Raw genomic sequence first — 24,956 nt, 5'->3', positions numbered from 1 at the left:
ACGATCATGATAACTTGTGCATCTATTGTGCCGAATCGAATTGTGATAAATTTATGTGAAATAAATTATTTTTCGTGAAGAATTTATTGCAATACTAATTGCGAGACTGTATTTTATTCAGATAAGTAGAGTGCATTTTCTGTACATGCCTATATTTGGTGCTATTTCGATTAAATTATTCCCGTTCAGCGTTCGCCTGAACAAAAGCGTCGTTTCGGGCGAATTGAATGATATGTGTATTGTTTTTGCATTCTGTTTATTGGTCCTTCTGCTGGCTCGGACCGTTTGGTTTGGGCAGAAATGATGAATGAGTGTGGCAAATGCAAAGAAAAGCTAACAGTATCGGATCAGATATTATGTACATTTTGTCATAATGCATTTCATCAGAAGTGTTCAAACCTTACAAAGGCAATGGTGAACTGGCTTTCCGAAACTCCGATGCTTTTGTATAAATGTGGAGAATGACTTTGAAGTGCATCTAATGTGGTGTCTTGTGGTGCTGATCATTCGTTCAGTAGCGATATGGATAAACTAACATCCATCGCGGAATCATATGCTGGTGTGCGGCAGAGCATCATATCGCAGAAAAAAATCGCATTGGAGAACGGAATTGACGGAAACTGATCAAATTCTACAATGATACTTTTGAGAGTAAACTGACATGCTTGGAAAACAGTGTGGCCAGAAAGTTGGAGAATTGGAAAGGTTTCTGGATTTCGAGTATTAAGCGAAATGACAATGAATTGGTTGTAATCGACAGGTAAAGACATTAACGATTTTGAAAATAATGACAAGGTTTTCAATAAAAATAATGAATGACATATGCGAAGTTTCTGTGTGGAAAATTTACAAATAAGAACAAAGGTAATCAAAATAGTAAGACTCGTTCGGTCATTATGATAAAACCAGTCGAGTCATCACAAACGAGTGATGATACAAGGAAATTGTTAAAGGATAAGCTAGATCCAAGAGCACATAAGATTAGTAACTTTAAAAACGGCAAAGATGGCTCGATTATTGTTGAGTGTGCAACCGGGGAAGATATTAAATTAGTAAAGGAGAACATTGAAAGCAATTTGGGTGCCAACTACAATGCTGTTATACCCACACCCGGGAAACCAAAAATTAAAATAGTGAGGATGGGTGATCGATATTCCTCTGATGTCTTCATCGATCTTTTAAGAAGTCAGAACGAGGGCGTTGCGATTGAAGATGTGAAAGTTGTTGCAAATTTTGAAAATCCACGCTTCAGATGTAACAAATATAATGTAATAATAGAGGTTGATAAAAACACTTATAGCAGTCTGATGGCAGCCCAAACGGTTAGTATCGGATGAGATAAGAGTTCTATTTACGAGGCCTTTGATGTACTGAGATGTATCAATGGTCACAAGAGCACAAATTGTTCGAATAAAGAGACTTGTTCTGGATGTAATGCATCACATAGAACTTCAACTGATTTCAAGTGCTCTTCAACTGATTTCAAATGCGTAAATTGTCTAAAAATTAACACGGAACGTAGAATGAATTTTGACATAAACCATCCAGCATTTAGTAAACAGTGCCCAATGTACCATAGGCTGCTTGAATCGAAAAAGGAAAAAGGCGGGTTGGTAATGTCAGAGACATAACTGGATGTCGTGAATAAGAAAAAACTGACACGCTCCCATCACTTTTCCGAATATCAGTTAGTTGATTGATTGTGTGAATTGTGCAAGCTTTCTCCTTTTTCACTAATAGAGTTTGAAGCGATGCACCTACATTAAAGTACAGATTAGTTACATTGAACAGATACTATTCTACAACTATATATTCCGAATTTGATCCTTTTTAATTTGCTGTAGTATACTTTTAGATTTTTCTCGAAATTTCAGTATGAGACAATTGCAATGGCCTGGTCTGAAATGTATCAACGATCTTCGGTATGCAAGAGTAATTTTATTAATAATACTGATAATAATAATAATAATAATAATAATAATAATAATAATACAGATTAATCTATATACACTGAAGTCTTTTTTTATGCGAATTTACGTACCGCATAAAAAAAAACCGCATAGCTCTGAAAATTCGCATAAAAAACGGCATAACTCTGAAAATTCGCATAAAAAAACCGCATAACTCTGAAACTTCGCATAAAAAAAGACCGCAGAAGGGCAAACCGCATAACTCTGAAAATTCGCATAAAAAAAACCGCATAAAAAAGACCGCATAAAAAAAGACCTCAGTATATATATATATATATATATATATATATATATATATATATATATATATATATATATATATATATATATATATATATATATATATATATATATATATATATATATATATATATATATATATATATATATATATATATATATATATATATATATAAAAGACAGATTAACCTGTATATCTGGCAACCCTGTTTCGCATGGCATATTTTCACACGACCCCATACTAGTATAAAGATGTGTTCAGCTTCATCACTTTCGCTTTCGCATTGCCGTTCGTAATTGAATGTGTTAGTGACGGTACAAATTATTTTAACTTCCATCTTGATGAATCTTTTGGTAGGAAATATTGAGATCTGAGAAGGTTCTCGTGTGTGTGTCTTGTTTCGGTAACAGTTGCTCAGAAAATGGTAGGAAAGCGACAAAATTCAACAAGTTCTTTAGGATGATCTTTAGTACTGAAAAGTGCTTTGAATGGGCCTTGCTGGACTTTTTGGCTGCCTTTCTACCGGTTTTCGGTGTCATCGTGCTGACGGTGTCTCGTGCGTTCAGAGTAGCTGCTTTAACTTAAATGACGCTATTTCTGACATCACATTTCATTTTATACCTGCTACTCGCAGCGGTGTACGGACAGCCCCTTTTCCAAAATTCCTTTTCCTGTTCGCAGAACGCGAAACAGTGAGACGACAGGTCCTCGATGTTGCTCTCGTGTGTCTTGTTTCGGGAACAGTTGCTCAGCAAATGGTAGGAAAAATGAACCACTCAACTTTTATATGGATGCTTTTGTATAGATGCAGACATCTCGCGTTCTGATTGGCTGGTGCTGTCATAGGTTAAATCGAACAGGTTTTTCAATAGTGTACTATTGAAAAACTTCAATGTTGTTGCAATACACGTTCAGGTTGAAAATTTTTGATTCTATTGATAGTTAGATTATATAAATCCTTCCACAGATCCCGGAGCTATGAACTTTCAAAATACGAGAGAGGCAAACGCGCCTTATGAATTATCCTCTTTGATACTCGTTTATACCAAACATTTCAGAAAAGTTTAATTTTGAACTATTTGAGATTATGTCACACAACTGAAAATTTTATCATAAAATTGTGATCATATTTTCGATGGAATGTAGCAAGAATTATGTTGATTCATTAGATACAACAGGAGATATTCACGATCAAAAATTTATCACTCTCTCAGAGGGTAAATTTTGAAAAGGCGCCCCATAGTAAAGTAAGTCGTATTCACGACAAAAATTTTGTCAAGTGGATAGCAACTAACTTACAGGAGAACTTAGACTCGTCAGTTCAGAGCAGTTCAAATTGAACTGCTTACTGCGAACTTAAACAGTTCAATTTGAACCGCTAAGCAGACGTAAAGTTATTGCTATTTGCAACACCCTTGTAATAAGCACCGAAGTGCTAAGTCTTTCCTGACGTGCGGAACGAAAACAAGTTTCGGCTAATACTGGCCGATTCAGATGGTCATTTACGTAAAGATAGTGAAATTGGTTATGTGCCCTAGCACAAAAAAGGCGGGTGGGTAATGTCACAGACATAACTGGAGGACGTGAATACAAACAAAATTGACATGTTTCTTTCTCACTTCTGGATAAAGATCATCATTCGTATTAAATTGTGTATATTTTTCAACTTTGATTGCTTCGCTTCCAGAATTTTAACGATGCATCTATACTACAGTACGACTAATTGACGGCAAACATATTCTACCATACAATTAAATAACACGGAACAAATACAGTTTTGTAGATTTAGATACTAGTAGAAATAAACTTCTCAAAATCCTTTGGAAATATTTTAGTGGTTCTAAAAAACCGCTTTGCGTGATTTGTTAAATGGTTATAACTGTTAAAATTAAAGAACTAACATATAAATCTGGGACACGCTCCGAATTCAGAATTTTCGGAATCTAGATAAAATTCAGGTCATAAATTTAGAAGTTAGGAACTGAAGTTATTTTTAGCAGTTTTCAATTAAGTTTTTAAATCAAGGTTCGGTGTTCAGACCTAATATTTAGTTTCAGAATCTAGATCTAAAATTCGTATCCTGAATTTTGTTCATGAATACTGAAAAATCCTAAATCATATCTCTGGATTCGAGTCCCTGAATAAGGAACTAAATTTGAAACCATTTTCAAAATCCAGAAATAGGATTCATTTCTAAAGTCAGAGTTTTAAATTCTGAACCTGTAATCTGGAACTAAATTTTTAAATAGAAGTATGAACTTAAAATTAACTTCAGAGTTCAGGTGGACCAGAATCTAGTTTCTGAGATTAATTCTTGAATTTTACTAAAAATTAAGGTCTCTGCTACTACTGGTATACTGCTAGCCACGACGTCCGAATGCGAAGAAGAGCAACATTGATTCCACCTGAGCATTTGAGGTTTTTATCATCTCATTATTACTGATGTTGGTGGAGCACGATATCCAGTTCCGTCTAACGTACTAGAAAAAATGAACAATTCTCGGTCAAGATTTACCTATTACACTCGGCCAGTAGAACATCGGAACTGATATGTGCCTGACTACCTCAAAACCGTCATCATGGTGCGAAAAAGGGAAGCAAACGTGATGAGTTTTCCTCGTTGTTTCCAAAAGTTTGAGAAAATATAGATTTTGAGTTATGTATGGTTATTTTACACTGTTGAAAATTTAATCACAAATTCCTGATTATATTTCTGATACCATGGAGGAAAAACTATGTTGTTGCGTTAAGTATAACAAGAGATATTCACGATCAAAAACTTATCACTCTCCCAGAGGGTAAATTTTGAAAAGGCGCCCCATAGTAAAGTAAGTCGTATTCACGACAAAAAGGTTTATCTCTGAATGACCATCTGAATCGGCCAGTATTAGCCGAAACTTGTTTTCGTTCGGCACGTCAGGAAAAACTTAGCACTTCGGTGCTTATTACAAGTGTGTTGCAAATAGCATTAACTTTACGTCTGCTTAGCGGTTCAAATTGAACTGTTTAAGTTCGCAGTAAGCTGTTCAATTTGAAATGCTCTGCACTGACGAGTCTGAGACGAAACGTAAAGATAGTGAAATTGGTTATGTGCCCTAGCACAAAATAAGGTTTACCCCTAAATTACATATAGTTGATTCCAGTACATTCGAACAGCTGGGTATTCCGGGTTACGCTGTTGCTTATTGCTTATCGCATTCAAGACATACCGGAAGGGGTAGCAATTTACGTCAGAGAATCGATTAAATTCAGCATTCGATCAAACGAAATGGTTGAAAATAATTGGTTCTTGAGCATATTAGTTGAAAGAGCAGAAAAATTATGGAGTTGTCAGTTATCATTCTCCTAGTTCAAGTGACTGTCGTTTTCTGGAAATTTTAGAAAACTGGTGTAAAAGCTTCTTAGATCTCAGTAAATTGAACATAATTGCAGGAGATTTCAATATTGACTGGCTCAGGGACCAAGATTCGAATCTTTTGAAATAGTTGTCAGAATTCTTCAACCTCGAGCAAACTGTGAATGAATTCACGAGAATTTCCAGACATAGTAGAATTTCAATAGTTAACGTGTATTCAAATTTTGACGGTATTCGTTCATTAGTGGCGGACGGTTGTAAGATTTCACATCAAGAAAAAATCTCAGTTCACTTGACGAGAAGTACTATACAAATAGAAAAGAAAATTAAAATAAAAAACTTGAAAAAAATACTCAAGTCAAGCTATGTCTCAACTGGTATCAAGAACCCTGGATTTTACGCAGTCAGCTGGAAATTTAGATAGCAGAGCGGCTGTTCTGACTGACGTGTTGAAAAGGTGTACTACTTCCTTGGTATCTGAGAAATACGTTAGCTTGACTAGTTCGAGCCGGTGATACTCTTTAGACTTGTTACGGTTGAAGCGAGAGGGTTAAAAAGCATAAAACGTTTTGCAGAACTAACAATGAAATTCACTGGCGTGGATACACGAATGCTCAGAATATATACTCACGAGCAGTGCTGTAAAACTTCATCCAGTCCAATTGTAATCGAATGTGTGCTTACACTGACGATCACTCTGCTACAGTAAACTTCACATTCTAACACACTATTTTCGCTGTCGCAGCGAAGGGGCATCATCCAGTTCTTCATTCGTTTCTCTTTCTACCGATGCTCAGTTTAACCACCGTCAGTTTATCTCTTGACGTAACAAAATATCTCATACAATTCAATGAGAGAGCGACCTTCAAAAGAGGTTCATGTGAACATTCGAATAGGCTCAAGATAGTGGATGAAAGGTAAGCCAGTCAATATAACTGAAATATCAATTACAAAATGAACGTGAATTAATTGTTCCCTCTTTCAGTTTTTGTTTTTAATATTTCAAAATACATCTCACTGCATTTCAAACAGTAAAAATTATCGATTTTAACTTGCTGGTGATAGTTGAAAACTCAAATGAGAACCGCCACCCTCTATTTATCATTAGGGTTGGAGAGAATTTTGTCTTATCGAGTTGATGTTTAGGCCTCTTCATTCGCATGACATGACACAGATAGACTATTTGGCACTATAAACTGAGGAAGCAAAACTTCATGTGACTAGGTGCGGTTATTCAAATGACGATGAATTCTGGGAGCTTCGGCCACAAAAGTAAAATTAATGAGAATGGGTATGCTGACAGTCAACGACCAAAAATTTCATTTTCATCTAATAATATTCGATTGAAATGAAGTTTTACCGCACTGCTCACGAGCCTTGAAAAAAAACTAGATGTGAATATTTTCAGAGGAAGATCGATCAACATATACGGAATAGCGAGGAGTTGTGGAAAATCCTTAAACAAATGATTAAGCCAACACATAGTTCTTCGAAAAGCATGAGTTTTAATGGGATAGAAGAACGGTGTGAGCAAAATATAGGTAAAAACTTGAACAGTTATTTCATAAAAAGTGTTCAACTGATCAATCAGAGTATTGATCAGGTCAGTGAACCTAGTGAAATAACACAGTCGATAAATAACAATTGCAGATTTGAAGGGTTTCACCCAATCACTTTTTGACAGTTGAGAGATATTTGTTTTAATTTGGAAAGATCGACAGGTATCGATAATGTCAACGCAAATGATACAAGATTGCTTTCATGTTATCGGAAACGATCTTCTAAATTTGATAAATGAATCGATACAAACTGGGCACGTACCGGAATTTTGGAAAGAATCATTAGTGGTTCCTATTCCCAAAGTTACTGGAACGGATAAAGCCGAAGAGTATCGTCCCATCAACATGTTGCACACGCTTGAGAAAATATCGGAACATTCAGTTAAGGACCAGTTGATGAACTATTTGACGAAATACATGGTTATTTCTTCAACCAGCACTAGACATGATAATACTTAACATTCAAATCTCACATTAATATCGTAATCAGGAAGATTTAAAATTGTGTAAAATGAAGAAGAATGTATTTTGACTTATCACTATTTTTTGTAGACGTTAGAAGTTATTATGATCTGTATGATGATGATGGATTTTTTTGTTATAAGTATTTTAGAGTTGATATAGATAAAATAAATGAGTTGGCTACAAACGATTGAGCCCTCGCGCGTAACGCAGTCAAAGACCATTTAGAAATGGAATATGGCTGAATTAAGAGATGTTATTGTTTGAGACCAATTATGGTTTTCTTGAGATCTAGCTGGGATCTACAGTTGATAATGAAATTGGGCTTTTCTCTGCTCATTCTCAGTCTCGTTATTCCATCCTAGCTGGTGGTGATAACGATGAACTGGTTCGGCGGGAAGTGCCTGGTGAATTATTGTATGATACTGGTCGACATATTGGGTTCGATTCCTAATTTGTTCAAGGATCTTCCCGGTTTGGAAATTTTCGTCCAATTTGTTCTGATTCCTGATATACCGTTTTCTTTTATTGATCCGAGCCGCCCGAGAGCTGGCCCACAGTCGCCCAAACAACATTTGAGATGTTTGTTTTAGTAACCTGGGGTCGCTCTAGATCGGACTCCAATCGCGTAGTTTCGCTCTGAAAATAACTCGCTCAGCTCACACCTTTGTAGGGGTATGAGGTGGGACCATCATCATCATCATCAAAACTATGTTGATTCTATATACAACAACTCTCAATTGCCACCCGCTGCACAACGGTATCGAGTACACAATTTACTCGATCGCACATTTGATTTTGTTTTCTACCCATCTGATTGTAAAGTTAGGATCGATCGCAACTGTGACCCGCTGCTTTCCGTTGAAACCACTTATCCACCGCTTTCAATTTATCTGCCTGCAAATATTGTTAGCATTCAGCAGCCATCACATGAATAATATCAATTGGGATGTATTGTTCGCAATCATATGGCTAATGTTTTTAGTGGTGAAATCAATCATTGGCTTCAATGTAACTTACCTCGCGGCAGACTGCCTGTCTTTCGAACTTGGATCACATCAAAATTGCGTAAGCTGGAACGCGTGAGAAATTCATATCAACGTAAGCTTAAGCGTCATCGATGTTTGACAACTGCCATTAATTTCCATCGTTCTGTAAATGTATATCGTACACAAAATGCCACTTTGAATAAATCGTGCGTACTTAAAGTGCAGACAAACTTCCAAAGTAATCCTCCTAGTTTTTGACGATTTCTTAACTCGAAGAGAAAATGTTCATCGGTTCCAACCAACGTATTCTTTGACAATGAAGTTGCTACTTCTGTTCCTGAATCATGTGAGTTGCTTGCGAAATTTTTCGCTGGTGTTTTGCCTTACTCATATAAAAAGGTTATGGAATCACTGTGGAAACCGATTTTTGAACCGAGGCCCGGAGGGCCGAGTGTCATATACCATTCGACTCAGTTCGTCGAGTACGCAAAATGTCTGTGTGTATGTGTGTGTGTATGTGCGTATGTGTGTATGTAACGTTTTTTTGCACTAACTTTTCTCGGAGATGGCTGAACCGATTTTCACAAACTTAGATTCAAATGAAAGGTCTTGTGGTCCCATACAAAATTCCTGAATATTATTCGGATCCGACTTCCGGTTCCGGAATTATGGGGTAAAATGTGCAAAAAATTGTGATAATAAGTGCACTAACTTTTCTCAGAGATGGCTAAACCGATTTTAACAAACTTAGATTCAAATAAAAGGTCTTGAGGTCCCATAGAAAAATCCTGAATATTATTTTGATCTGACTTCCGGTTCGGGAGTTATGGGGTAAAATGTGCAAAAAAAAGAAAATATGTGTTGTAACTTTCCTCATAGATGGCGCGACCGATTTTCACAAACTAAGGTTCAAATGAAAGGTCCTGTGGTCCCATGCGTAAATCCTGAATTTCATGCGGATCCGACTTCCGGTTCCAGAAATATAGGGTAAAGTGGGTTAAAAATTGTATACCATCACTGAAAATGGGGAAAAACCTGAAAAAAAAATTATAAATCGACCTCAAATCTTTTCCAATTTGATAGTTTTTATCAGTAGACGGTCAAACAAACCGGTTTCGGTTATTCTTTTAAGAATCTAAGAAAAATATTTTTTTTCAGTATTATATATGATAGTATGATTGATATGAGAAAGGCATCATTACACCACTAGGTGGATTAAAACAGGTTTTTCGATTAATTCTACTTCGCCTAGCGAAGCGAACAGAGCTGCTCCAAATGTACCATCCGATTTGTTTGATTTGGACATTTTTACCGTTGCACCTAACATGAATGAACTAGAGACTAGAAAACTGAAGCGCTCTTTTTCGCCTGGTCCGGATGGAAAATCCGCCGTTGTTTTGTGTCCTTGCATATCGTCAATGGCTGGACCGCTAAGTGTTATTTTCAACCGATCGTTCGAGCAAGGCAGATTCTCTCGCATATGTAAGTAGTCCATATGTGTCCTGTTTTCAATAATGGTGATCGACGAAATGTAGCAAATTATCGAGGAATAACCAGCCTCTCTGCCTCATCGAAATTATTCGAGATAATTGTGAGTAGTGCTTTTAACAAGATTCGACCATCAATACTGTTGTTGCCTTTCTCATATAGAGTTGTGCAATCACTGTGAAAACCGACCTTTCAACCGAGGCCGAGGGCCGAATTTCATATACGATTCGACTCAGCTCGACAAACTGAGCAAATGTCTGTGTGTGTATGTAACAAAAATGTGCACTCAATTTTCTCGGAGATGGCTAAACCGATTTTCACAAACTCAGATTCAAATAAAAGGTCTTTTGGTCTCATAGGTTGCAATTGAATTTTACCCAGATCGGACTTCCGGTCCGGGAGTAATGAGGTAAAATGGGAAAATAAATGAAGAAAAAGTGTACTCGATTTTCTCAATCGCTCAATCGATTCTTATCAACAAATATTCAAATTAAAGGTCTTATGGTCCCATAAGTTGCTATTGAATTTCATCTGGATCTAACTTCCGGTTCGGGAGTTACGAGGTAAAATCTGCCAAATAAACTAAAAACGTTTCATCGATTATTTTTCAGAGACCGCTCATCCAATTTTCACAAGCGTAGGTTTAAATGAAAGGTTTTATAATCCCATATAATCCTACCGAATTTCTTCCGGATACGACTTCCGGTTCCGGAATTACAAACTGATAGGTATAAACATTTCAATTTCAGTCACGTGTTTTTATACATGACACAGAAAAAATCCATCAAATACATTCAAATATCCATATAATTTTTGAATTGGACAGATTTGATTAGCTGATGACCAAATACATTGATTTTATGTATACCGGATCTTCGTTTCTGATTCCGGAAGCATAAAAAAGTGATCGTGTACTCCAAACCGGAAATCGCTTCAATTTTTTAGAGGCGGATGAACCGATTTTTACAAACTAAGATTAAAATGAAAGGTCTTGTAGTCCCATAAAAAAATCCTGAATATTATTTGGATCCGACATCCGGTTCCGAAAACTTTACAAACTAAGATTAAAATGAAAGGTCTTGTAGTCCCATTCAAAATTCCTGAATATTATTTGGATTCGAAATCCGGTTCCGAAAATATAGGGTAAAATGTGCAAAAAATTGTTAAAATAAGATTAGATTCAAATGGTCTTGTGATCCCATGCGAAATTTTTGAATTTTGTTCGGATAGGACTTCCGGTTCCGGAGTTAAGGGTTAAAATGTGCAAAAAAGGAAACAAGCGTACTAATTTTTCTCAAAGATGGCGTGGCCAATTTTTACAAATTTAAGTTCAAATGAATAATCTTATTATTCTATACAATACCTCTGAATTTCATCTGGATCCGACTTCTAGTTTCGGAATTATAAGATTAAAAATTTTATACCATCACTAAAAGGGACGAAACGAATTACTTAATAAAAAATCTAAATCGACATCAAAAATGCTCCAATCGGTAGTCATTGTCAGAAGATCGCCAAACAAAGCGATTCCAATTATTCCTTCAAGAATCGAAGAAAATTATTTTGGTTTATCATCGCAACACGTGTTTTGGTTGAACTCATATCTTTCCGATAGACAACTGCGTGTAAGAATGAACAACGTTGTGTCGTTCGAATTCTCGAATAAATCAGGTGTTCCGCAAGGTAGAAACTTAGTATCATTATTATTTGTATTATTGTTCACTGATGTTATGTTGCTCTTGGGATCTGGTTGTAAATCAATCTACGCAGATGATTTAAAACTATATCTCGCCAGTCGTAGTGTTGAGAATTGCCGACGATGGATTCTATGTAGCAAGGTAGTAACTTAGGACTCTTGTTATTTGTAGTATTTTTCAACGATGTTGCCTTGCTCTTGGGTTGTAAATCAATCTACGCAGATGATTTAAAACTATATCTCGCCATTCGTAGTGTTAAGAATTGCCGACGATGGATTCTATATCTCAAGGTAGTAACTTGGGACTCTTGTTATTTGTAGTATTTTCCAACGATTTTGCCTTGCTCTTGGGATCTGGTTGTAAATTAATATACGCAGATGATTTAAAACGGTATCAAGCCATTCGTAGTGTTGAGGATTGCCAACTATTGATTCTATGTCCTATTATTTTCGACTATAACATTGATGGGACAATTTTGTCTAGAGTGACTCAGGTGTGTGATCTTGGTGTACAACTGGATGCTAAACTGAGGTTCCATGTTCCAAGATCCGCTTTGCTTAAAGGCTTTATATTGCTTACTCGTCCGCCCGATTCTGAAAAAAATGCTTCATTAATCTGGTGTCCGTATCGTTTGCCGTGGAGAGATTCTGTAAACATGCCACCATATCCGGACAGATGCCATTATTGGGAAACATTAAAGCGCCGAAGACAAATTCAATAAGCATTGACTATTGGAAAATTGATCATCTGGGAGATTGATGCTCCAGAATTGCGCGAACCTATAACTGCGTGCCCACGAGCTTTTACTTCTGTTGAAGAAATTTTTGAGTTTGATGAGCATTCCCGTCACTTCACAGAAAGAATGAAACGAACCATATTATAAAGACAATTTTTATGAGTTAGTTTGTTTTACTTGACTTAAGACGTAGTATAATTATATTCTGTTTTGTGTTTGTTGTTTAAGAATAGTGGTTTGTGCGCCTGTCTGATTATGACATGATATTTGTTCAACTCATATAGGCTTCCCACTCTGTCGGTTCATTTAGGTATCTGTCCGATGAACCTAATAATAAATAAATAAATAAATACTGTCAAGCCGCTTGTTCGAAGCCAGCTTTGAACCTATTTTCAACGAGGGGATCTGGATCAAATTCAACCGCATTCAATAGGGATTATTAAAACATTTATTTGAAACAAAGTTCGATCGGTTCATTCACGGTTAGTTTGTTTCGTTACAAACCAATAGAATTTACTGGCTAGTTTTGAAAAATTTGTTTGATTTTCAATACCCATTAACAATAAATTCAATGAAAAAATATTCCATTCTGAATATTTATTAGAGAATTATTTCGAATTCATTCGAAAAAAATAAACAAACACGGAAAGACCGAAATTAGCATTTTGGCGAAAAAATTAGTTGATTTTCTGATTTTAGTTAGTTATTTTTTGAGACAACTAAAAAAATCTTACTTTTGCTAATTTAGATTTTTTAATTCTAATTCTCTTAATAATAATAAAATATTTGTTGAAATGGCTATTTTTTTAGTTGAACGTGCTGTCATTTCTTAGCTAAGGCACGCTTCATATCCATTCAACTAATTTTTTAGTTGAATTAGAGAAATAAAACGTTGTTTTCAACCAACATAAATGGTTGAATTGGTTTCTGCAATTAGCAGCTATATGGCGCTCGTTAACACCGTAATGACTACTAGCCACTAGATGGCACACTACTACCGAAAAAAATTTCAGTCGCGGTTCTCTTTTCTATATTTGCAGGTATAAATACGATGTTGTATTGGAGAAAAAGACATAAGCGAAACATAGACTTCTTTTTGAAAATTTTACTTCTAAATCGTTGTTTTCTTCATTCGACTTCGCGAAATCGACTCTCTCACTGAAAGCTTTGAGCACTTGGAAAACAAAAACCGAATACAAGTAGTACACCGGAAGGCGTAGCCCGGAATGAGAAGATACAAAAAAACATCATTTGACGTGTACAAATAGAGTGCAACATTCGAAACTCACTTCACTGTTTCGCGTAAAAACATTATTACCCACAATCGCTTCAACTGCGCACAAATTCTGAATAAATACACTTTCCACTTACGTCATTTTTACATATCGGTTTAGCAATTTATATAGGGATATATCGTAACACATGCGAAAAACATCTAAACAATTTGCGAGCAGTTTCAACAAGACTGTCCCTTTTAGCTTTTGAATGGATTGTTTTGCTTTGACACTGCTGTCCTTCAGTAATGACGGTGATAGATAAATAGAATCAAAGTTTCTGATTTTAATAACGAAATTAGTTGTCAATGAGAATTTCGTGTTGGATTGAAATATTGCTGGTTTGTGTCCAGAATATTCGCCAACTAAACACATTCTCTAAAAATAAGAGTTTTTTTCAGCACAGTAAATTCTAAATTTTAACTAATTTTATAGTTATTTTGGAAATTTTGTTGTTAAAATCAACTAATTCAAAAACAGTAATACGAATTAGGCGCAGAGCTAATTTCGGGCGTTCCGTGAACCAAGCGACATTCTGCACTTCTATTTCTTTTGTATATGAAATTCAAACTTGAATTCATTGAAATTCTTTATTTCTTTCTGTTACACATCTTGTAAAGTGGCAATGATTTGTCTTCACCTCAGCAACGTGTTCAGCCAAAATCACACATGTTGTTAATGGACATTTGTGCCTGCGCTGTGATTCTGATTTCTTTAAAACGGTTGAAAGCTCATTCTTATGGCTGCTCGGTGCCGATGCACTCGCTGTTGGTTTTCGTTTTCTTCACCGCTTGTACGAAATCGAACACTGCACACATGAAGCCTCTGGTGTAAAGGCGGTTTTGAGTTTTCTTCTTCCGTGCCAGCACAAGCGCATCCTCTTTTTATTCCGGAACCGAAAGACAGATTTGGATGAAATTCAGGTGTTCCATATGAAATCATAAGACATAAGACTTTCATTTGAGTCCAATTTTGTGAAACTCACCTAGAAAAAGTAGTGTAAATCTCCAAGAAAAATTAGTTCACAAAATTTCATTTCTTGCATATTTTACCCCATAACTACAGAACCGGATTCGGAAGTCAAAACTACATAAGCATATTTCATTCTTTTTGCATAGTTTACTCCAGAACTCAAAAAACGTTAGCCAAACTTGGAATCAAACTTCAGGAATTTTGTTTGAGATCACTTAAACTTTCATTTGATTCTAAGTTTGTAATAATCGGATCAGGCATCTCTAAGAAAATAAGGTGCAGAAAAACGTTACATACACGCATACACGCAAACCTTTTGCGTACACAACAAGCTTAGTCAAATGTTTTAGAAAACTCGGCCCTTTGTGCCTCGGTACTATAGTCAATTTTCACAGCGATTGCATTGCCTTTACATATGAGAAAAGCAAAACACATTTTTTGCCAAAAAAATATTCTCAATTGAATCTCCTTTAAAAGCAATACAATTATTCCAACGCTTCTCTAACTTCTCGATGCAGAACTTGAAGGATTTGGCTTTTGTCTCAAAATAAGTTTCACATTCAACTTTTGCTTCTCAAATTGAGTTGAATTACTTACCGGTGAACATTTTGTAAGATCGGTGAATAGCCAACTGGGTCAGATCTGGACCGTACGGTGAATAAGGAAGCAGTTCGAAGTGTAATTCGTTCAATTTAACCATCGTTGCCATCGTCTTGAGAATTGGAGCGTTATTCTTCGATATGAGATCGATTTTTCTTAATTTTTGCTATCGAACGATCTGCCAACCCTATGTTGTATTCGCTATTGATTGTTAATCCTTTCTCAAGATAGTCGATAAAATTATACCATGTGTCAAACGTGAACCAAAAAAAAATCGGGGCATGTTTCAAAACATGTTGAGGGGACGGGTATAGCGTGATGGGTAATTCGATACATTTCACGCAACCCACCTGGGTCAGAAAGTTTTTCTAGCCCGAAGAGGTGAATGACCTTAAGGTTAAAACCTCTAACATCGGTACAAAAAAAACATGTTGATAATTTTCCATACGAATGAAAATATGTGTATAATTACTTGAAAAATATGTGGGTATAAAGTTATTTGATGAAAATTATTCATTTTATAATTTACTTAAATAATTAAAGAAAAAATTTTACATTATGTAATAATCTTTTGAGTTTCGGAGGAGGTTTGAACCCCTGAAACACCCCATCCCTGTATACGTGCCTGCCATGTGCATCCGAAAACACGGAGGCCATTACTTTCCCAGCTGACTGTTGTACCTTTGGACGCTTCGGACGTACTTCACCGGTAGCAGTCCCTCAGATGATGATCGTTTTGATTTTGGAGTAAAGTGATGGATCCAGTGTCACATATCGAATTAAAAAATCAGATTCATTACTTGTAAACATGCCCAAACACTGCTCTGAATCATCAACACGTTGACCGACTGTGAGTAAACGCGGCAGCCGCTTTAAAATGAGCTTTTCCATGGTCAAATGTTCAGCTGTCTCACGCAATTTCAATTTACGAATACCACTATGGGAACTTTTTCGATGTTTTCTGAAGTAACCTCCTCAATTGAACGACCAGAACGTTCTCTATCATCGGTGACTGCACAACCACGCTTTAATTCAGGAACCAATAATAAATGATTCTTTTTGATGGAGCAGAGTCTGGGGAAACTTTTTCAAGCCATTGCAGTACCTGTAAAGTATTTTTCATCAATAAGCGATTATAAATTACCACAAAAATTTGTTCTTGTTGTTTTGATAATGACGAAAGTAGTCTCATTTAAATGAATGTCATGAAATTTCACAGTCTTTTGAAAGTTGGTACTTCATAAACGTCATATAAATTTGCCAATGATAACGTGTGTCAGTCTCACGAGTCACGACTTATTGAGAGAAGTGTCACAAAACTGTTGAACAAAATTTTACCTTTCACAAAGCCAAATGTTGTGAATAATCAAGACACAACCAAATGCTTGTGATAACTTGAGAAAGTAATCAAAGGTGTATACTGTGAGCTTTCTGATAAGCTGCTGCACGACTGTTATTTTGGATCAAATCGTACCGTTCTTATGTGCGTAGTTCGACTCATCCTAAAGCAAATCTTAATGGCTCCACCGTCTGCTTTATCAAAACTATTTTTTTTATAATAAAATTTTTGTTTGGCTCATTTGCTTTAGCTTAACGTTGCCGATTGTCTTGTTGTTATAGGAGAAGAAAGGACGCCGTATTAAGGGGCGGCATACTCCCCTAGAGTTAGTAAAGGAATGTGAGAAGGGTGGGATTTACAAAATATTGATTTTGATTTACAATACATCATTCGTTTGTGGTTCAAATTTTTTAGAGTTTTCTGGATCTTCACGTTCTTCAAATTGTAACGAGAGAGAAGAAGTTATAGATGAGAGTCATATAAGGAAGATTTCGAGTTGCCAAGACGTCGCGGACTGATGCGAAGGGTGGGATACCTCGAGCCCGAAGGGAACCTATGAGTTGGGACCTGGCACCACAATACTCGACACACATCTAAACAACATGCTCGATGTCATGATAACCCTCACCGCAAACGCATAACATATGAACATATAATGATTAGACATAAGCCTTGACATTACACGAATAAAATCTCGGCTCACATCTAATCCCCGGAACCAAGGTTTCGTCAATACCTGTGGAATTATTGCGTGTAACCATCGTCCCAGAGTTCCACTATTCCATGTATTCTGCCAGCTGGCTAGAGTTTTCTGACGACAGCAACTGAAAAATTCATTGAAGCAGATTGATCTTTCATAGATATCACCTTCTAGTGCGCCCACCTTGGCTAACGAGTCCGCCCTCTCATTGCCCCGTATGGAACAATGTGAGGGGACCCAAGGTAATCTGGTATGATTTTGCAGATAAAACACTCAATTATTCCTGTATTTTCCCCAGGAAATACGGTGAGTGCTTTCCAGGCTGCACTGAACGGAGAGCCTCAATGGAACTGAGACTGTCCGATACAATGAAGTAGTGATTTGTGGGCAAAGGGTCAATGATCTCAAGGGTACACTGAGTTGCAGCTAGTTTTGCGACGTAAACTGAAGCTGGATCACTGAGTTTATAGAAAGCGGTGAAATTTACATTGAATATACCGAAGCCAGTTGACCCGTCGAGATGTGATCCGTCAGTGTGAAACATTTTATTACAGTCGACTTCTTTAAATTTATTATTAAAAATTTTTGGAATCTCTTGAGGGCGTACAGGATCCGGGATTCCACGAATTTCTTCTTTCATGGATATGTCGAAAAACACAATAAAAGAAGTATCCACAAAATGAACACGATTCCGAACAAACGAAGAAGGATTTATATTCTGAGCCATGTAGTCAAAATACAAGGACATAAAACGGGTCTGTGAATTAAGCTCGACAAGCTTTACGAAGTTTTCTATTACCATCGAATTAAAAATGTCCCATCGGATTAGCAGTCGATATGACAGATCCCAGAAACGGTTTTTCAACGGTAAGACGCCCGCCAGTACTTCAAGACTCATCGTATGAGTCGATTGCATGCAACCCAAGGCAATACGTTTACAACGATACTGTATTCTTTCCAGTTTAATGAAATGAATATTCGCAGCGGAGCGGAAACAGAAACATCCATATTCCATTACTGACAATATCGTCGTTTTGTACAACCTGATCAGGTCTCCTGGGTGAGAGCCCCACCAAGTTCCGGTTATTGTACGAAAGAAATTAATTCTCTGTAGGCATTTTCGTTTCAGATACCTAATGTGACATCCCCAGGTACCTTTAGAGTCGAACCAGACCCCGAGATATTTAAATGTGAAGGCCTGAGCTATGGTTTCACCCCTTAGTTGAAGCTGTAGTTGCGCTGGTTCTCGCTTCCTTGAAAATACAACCAGCTCAGTATTTAAAGAGTAAAAGAGTCCGTAGAGAACTGGATACCCATTTGACGAGCCCATGTTGACAAGTTATCGATGGTATATTGTAATGGTCCTTGGAAATCGGCAGCTTTGGGTCCTATAATAGACACAACGCTGTCGTCGGCAAGTTGTCTTAGCGTGCAGGATGTGTTGATACATTCATCAATATTGCAACACTAGACAATCGTTCGTTCCTTTGCCCATGCGGAACCCAACCTGAAAGCAATCCATTTGTCTCGACCCAATTGTCTAGACAGAAGAGAATCATTTTCTCCAACAATTTCCAAATACAGGAAAGCATAGCAATCGGTCGATACGAATCGTGATCGGAGGCTGTTTTACCAGGTTTTTGATAACTCTCACTTCTCTCCATTCGTGTGGAACAATATTACCCTCGAGGAACTTGTTGAATAAATTCAACACGCGTCTTTTGGCAAAGTCAGGCAGATTTTTCAACAAGTTGAATTTAATTCTGTCTAACCCCGGGGCTCTATTGTTACACGACAAGAGCGCAAGTGAAAGCTCTACCATCGAAAACGATGTTTCCTTTGTATTCGAAGTCGCGGCGCGGGATATCTTCTGTTCCGGAACTGAATCAGGACATACTTTTTTAACGAAATCGAATATCCAGCGGTTAGCATATTCCTCGCTGATTTCGATTGCGCATGCGACAGGCCGTATTCCGAAGAGTATTCATTGCTGTTTCTCTCGTTTATCCGTCAACAAACCTTCGCCAGTAACCGCGTTTCTTAGCTTTAATCAGACTTTTAATTTGAAATTCTAACGCCGCGTATTTCCGATAATTATCTGGGGTTCCGATCCTTCTAAACGAGATGATGGCTGAAGCATTTTTCGTTTTCAGCTCTGAGCACTCTTTGTCTCACCATGGGTTGGGAGAACGCATACTAGTTTGCGCGGTGGGTACTCGTTTCGTCTGAGCTTGAATTGAGGTGTCAAGAATCAAGTCAGCCAAAAATGTATACTCTTCCTTCGGAGGAAGCTCCTGTGATGTTTCTAGTTTCTCAGACATCGAGCTCGCGTAATTTTTCCAATGATTATTTCCGATGGTCTTACACGGTTGGTGATAGAAACTATGATCGGCAAGTGATCGCTACCGTGAGGATCACAGATTACCTTCCACTTGCAATCTAACTGTAGCGACGTCGAGCTAAGGTATAAGTCAAGCGCACTTGGTTGTGCTGGCGGTCTAGGGTTCTGTATCATTTCTCCCGTGTTTAGAATTGTCAAATAGAAGTTGTCACACAGATCTTGGATTAACGAAGAACGGTTATCATCATATAAGCAGCCCCATCCTGTATTATGCGAGTTAAAGTCCCCTAAAACCAACAGCGGCGAAGGAAGAATTTCTATGATGTCTGCAAGCCGACAATGCCCTATCGAGACTCTGGGAGGAATGTAAATGGAAGCTATACATAGATCTTTGCCTTTAATATTGATTTGGAAAGCAACAACTTCAATTCCCGGTGTCGAGAGGAGGTTAATACGATAAAATGAAGAGCACTTTTTGATCCCTAAAAGTATCCCTCCATCAAAGTCTTCTCGATCCAGGCGGATTATGTTGAAATTATTGGAGGTCGAGGTTGATGTTGGAAGTCTGCCAAGTTTCACTCAAAGAGAATACATCGCAGTTACGAGTATGTATTAAGTGTATGAGAGAATCAAGTCAATCAAGATACTTCTGCAATTCCACTGAAGCACAATGATCATATCTTCGATTCTCATTGGTAAATTATCCATCAAAAGATACAATCGCTGCAAGGGGCGGCCTTGTTCAGTCAACTGTTTTAAAAATGTCCTTACTGTTGGCAGTAGAGCAGTTAGGAGGCTTTTTAGAGGATCAGTAATATTGAAGGCTGTTAATATCCAGTCCACGATATCAGAAAATTTCAATAATCCAGCGTTTGTTTGATTTTCTGGTTGTGATTTGGGGTAATTCGGGTTTTTTGATGCCCCTGGAAGTGCTGGGTACTCCTTATCATCTTTTGAAACCAGGAGGTGTTTGCTTCGGTTTTGAGTGAGCACTTTTCGTTTTTGTTTCATCATTTTGTGACGAAGAGGATATTCTGAAGACTTTACGAGGAAGCTTAGTAGAAGCCAGATTTTGTCTTTTCCTGCTTCCTTCAACCTGCGTGTAGGAAGGTCCTTCTTGCAAACGGGCTCTGAGGGTTCGATGGAGTGGTTCTTTGTAGGATTTCCGCGTAAGAACGTTTAGAGCGTTCTTTCATGGATCGCTTCAATTTCTCCACACGCTGCATGTACGTAGGGCACTCCGACAGATCATGAGGATTCTCTCCGCAGTAGCATCACTTTTCCACTGCTCTTCTGCAGAGATCGTCCTGATGGGTCTCTCCACATTTGCCGCATCGCAGTTTGTTGCAACAATAGGTTGCCCTAGCTGTTTGCAGCTTGTACGGTTCATTACTCGTGGTACATACAGCCGAACAGGTAGACGAATTCCACTCACTACCAAATAATTTGGAAGTGCAGATCCGGCAGATTGGGTGATTTGGGCCGGAAGTATACCACCCACGGACCCCCCAAGCCATCGTCTTGGTAAACTTTTCGACGAGGTGGCAATATCTCAGAGGGAGATGGAGGCATTGGAGGGGGTGCTGGTGTCGGAGGGGGAGGTGGTATCGGAGGGGGGATGGCGACATCTCGGATTCATACTCGGTTTCTGAACGATCTTCGTTCATTGAAGCTTCGCCTTCTTCCGAGACACCCCCATTGTCATCAATATTCATATTTTTAGTACGGGAGAAAAGAGTCTACTGTACTTGTAATAAGAATTAAAAACAAAAGTGAAAAAGAAAATAAACAAATATAAAAAGTAAAAAGAAAAAGTAAGAAAAAATACTTAACAGTATGACGATACCGTTGCGAAGTCGGTGCACAGGCAGAACTCACTTGCGGGGATGCTGCTTTTTATCACTACGGTGTAATGCCTATACTACAGCCTTTGCTGTGATAGGCACTTTTGTTTTGCGATGTCGATTGTAAGAAAAACGAGTGTGTTCACTTCGAATATTCGGTTACGAATGAAGCTTGTCAAAACTATTTGAACATATACAATGGCTCTACACTACAATTTCACAGCACCACAAGTCAACAAACCATTCACTATAACCTAATAATACGGTATGTACTATTGCATTTTTCGCTTCACTCTTCTGCAATTTGTTCCATAATAAATCTATTCTTAAATGCTTCGAAGTATGTCCTTTAAAATTTTCGAATATTTGTCAGAAAATTTCGCGAAAACGTTTTCCATGCTTTTATTGCAAGTACAGAATTTAACAATTAGAAATGCGAAAGGATTGTGTTTCATGTGTATACTACCACTGTTTTGTAATAACACATTGATTCAAATATGTGAAAAAGTATAGTGTCTGACAGCTCACTACGATCAGTCATATGATGTGTTTGGATGATAATACTAACAGCGATTCATTACCAAGTACAAAATACTGAGTCCATAATTGCAAGATACCAAAATATTACTGTTACTATTACTCAATGTCTCAGATTTTAATCGTTTTTGTTAACCTATTTTGCCAAAGATAAGATGTGTAATAAAATTTCGAATAATACATTTTAAATTATTAAACTATCATAAGTCCATCAATAGATTGAGAAAAAGTGGTTTTTTTCGTTCATAACAAAAAACTTTCCTTCCCATGCTACGAACTAGTTTAAAACTGCGCTATCAACATTTGTAACTATTTAGTTCCATTAAATTATTTTATGTAGATTCGGGAACTCGTAATTTGTTTCGTTTCAGAGAAAAATGATGCGTTCAATTAGAAACAAAACAAACTGAACCTAGAACCACATTCACACGTATTGGGAATCGAACCCGACAGATCTCATCAGTCACACGAATATATGAAAATTTGTCTGCTGTCATTATTCGTATTTCTTGCAAATTTATCGTTACTCAAAACATATTTGGCAGAGTTTAATGCAATCAATTAACTATTTTCTAGTACGATTTTTATGAAGAGAAATGTTACAATATTCATTAAGAATTTCATAAAACCTTCAATATATTTATACTACACCCACCTATAAGTATATATTACACATAGATACTTGATTTTACAATCTTTGGCAATACCGAATTAATTTCAATTGTAATCTGAAACATGAACACACTTTGTCATTCTTATTACACTTTTTTAATTGATAATAACCACCCTAGCTTGTTTAAATTCAACATTTGTTTTTATCAAGAGCTCACAATACAATCATACCCAAAATGTACTAATCGTTGCAAATGTGTTACATTTCTTTAAGAAACATTTCTTTAAGTTATAAGAACACACTCTATGGCTTAATACCTTATGTACACAAGTGTAAGTTTGCCTTATCATTTTCTTTGCAATGTTTTTGTTTTGTCCGCTCATCAGTTCTCACAAATGCATTTTTATTAATTGCTAACATATTTATACATATTAACAAGAAGTCAGTTCATAATTTTCGCTAAAAAGTAACGATAAACAAACTTGAAATGATATAAAAACAATGATTACAATCTGTTCGCTGGTATTACGCTACAATACCTAACCTTTGATATTCATTTCAATCGTAAATAAAAATTATGTAAGACTTGTTTTCCAATCTATCACTGGTAAATTGATTAACAGTAGGTAAATGTTGAAAATTCTGTGTATTTCAATAGTTCCGAGAATATTGTCATGTATTCCTGTTGGTCTTAATCTGAGTAATTAACAATATATTTCTATTAGCCCCGCAATCCCTACCCATTCTTCGACTGGAACCAACAGTCTCCTATCTAAAACCGGGTGAGTCCGTTGAAGTCGATTGCACTTCTTCAGCCGGAACGCATGTGCCAGTAGTATGGGAAAGAATAGGTGGAAAGCCGTTACCTTATAATTTTAGGGTAAATATTTGAGTATATGCTAATTTCGGTTTTCTTGAATTTATATTGAATATTTATATTATAGCAAGATGGCAACAGATTGATAATACAGGACGTCACAGAACTTGACACTGGAAAATACACATGCGTTTGTCGTACTGACGAGGGACTGCAATATATTTCAGATTTTGAGCTGAACGTTAACCCTGTTAAACAACCAGAGACTTTACAGAAAACTGCAAAAGTTGAATACGCTGATCGAGGCTCAACAGTAAAGTTGCAATGCAACACTGATATTTACCCTACATCATTTCAGTGGTCACGAGATCGTGGGACATTCAACGCCGACCAGAATATAACTATTGTAAATGACACTCATTGAATATAATAACATCTAATAGAATTTTATCCTTTTACCAACAGCCTATACTTACTTTAACCGATGTACAAGCCGCCGACGCCGGTACCTATATCTGCAGGGCTCGACACAATGGGCAGACAGTTGATATATTAACGACGTTGGTGGTGAATGGGGCTATTCCATTCTTTCCGCAATCACCGAAGAGTTACATGGCGTTTAACAAAATCGATAACGCTTACTCCAAGTTTAACTTTGAAATTTCTTTCAAGCCAGAAAAACTCAATGGTTTGATTTTATATAACGGACAACGACGACCTAACGGTGATTACATTTCGCTGTCATTACGAAACGGATTCCCTCAATTCAAATTCGATTTCAACGGACAATTGGTGAGCCTTCAACCAGAGAAACCTATTCATATGGGACAGTGGCATACGATTAAGGTCAATCGTGTCCGAAACAATGGATTCCTGCTGGTTAATGATCAAAGTCCTTTAGTCTTCCCTGATAAACTCAAATTCCACGGGCTGAACTTGGATGACAACTTATATATTGGAGGAGTTCCTAACTTTGCAAATATTCCAACAACCGCCTTAGAAATTAAAGAAGGTTTTGTTGGTTGTATTAGTCGATTACTTGTAAACGGACGTGAGATTCAACTTCACCAGGAAGCGATTGCTAATGAAGGAACTACCTCATGTGAACCATGTGCTGACGATCCATGCAAGAACTCTGGTGTTTGCCTAGAAACACAAAGCAATATTGGTTATTCCTGTGTTTGTCAGGAAGGGTATACTGGTAAGGATTGTATGATCGTAGGCCATAAATGTATGCCCGGTGCATGTGGAGCAGGTCGATGCGAAGAAACAGAGATCGGTTCTGAATGCTTCTGCCCTATTCGTAAGACTGGCGATCGTTGTCAATACACGGAACATTATACAGATGATACATTAGCCTTTAAAGATGGAAGCTACGCAGCTTATGAGTAAGTAAAACTTATATTATAACTAAAACTCGAT

General features: G+C 37.1%; 1 protein-coding gene across 4 annotated transcripts in view; it reads left to right on the top strand.

Moving 5' to 3' along the window:
- LOC131431038 (basement membrane-specific heparan sulfate proteoglycan core protein) overlaps positions 1-24,956 on the top strand; it is a 746,275-nt gene that overhangs the window by 709,304 nt on the left and 12,015 nt on the right. For all 4 annotated transcript variants that reach the window (XM_058596469.1, XM_058596470.1, XM_058596473.1 and 1 more), the window contains 3 exons: positions 23,443-23,597; positions 23,662-23,940; positions 24,000-24,922. In XM_058596469.1, the coding sequence (XP_058452452.1) occupies positions 23,443-23,597; positions 23,662-23,940; positions 24,000-24,922 (1,357 nt within the window). The remainder of the gene's footprint in view (positions 1-23,442; positions 23,598-23,661; positions 23,941-23,999; positions 24,923-24,956) is intronic.

The sequence above is a fragment of the Malaya genurostris genome, chromosome 2, assembly GCF_030247185.1.
Source record: "Malaya genurostris strain Urasoe2022 chromosome 2, Malgen_1.1, whole genome shotgun sequence".
Lineage (NCBI taxonomy): Eukaryota > Metazoa > Arthropoda > Insecta > Diptera > Culicidae > Malaya > Malaya genurostris.
Note: the sequence above shows the minus strand (reverse complement) of the source record. Positions and strands in the feature narration are given on the sequence as shown.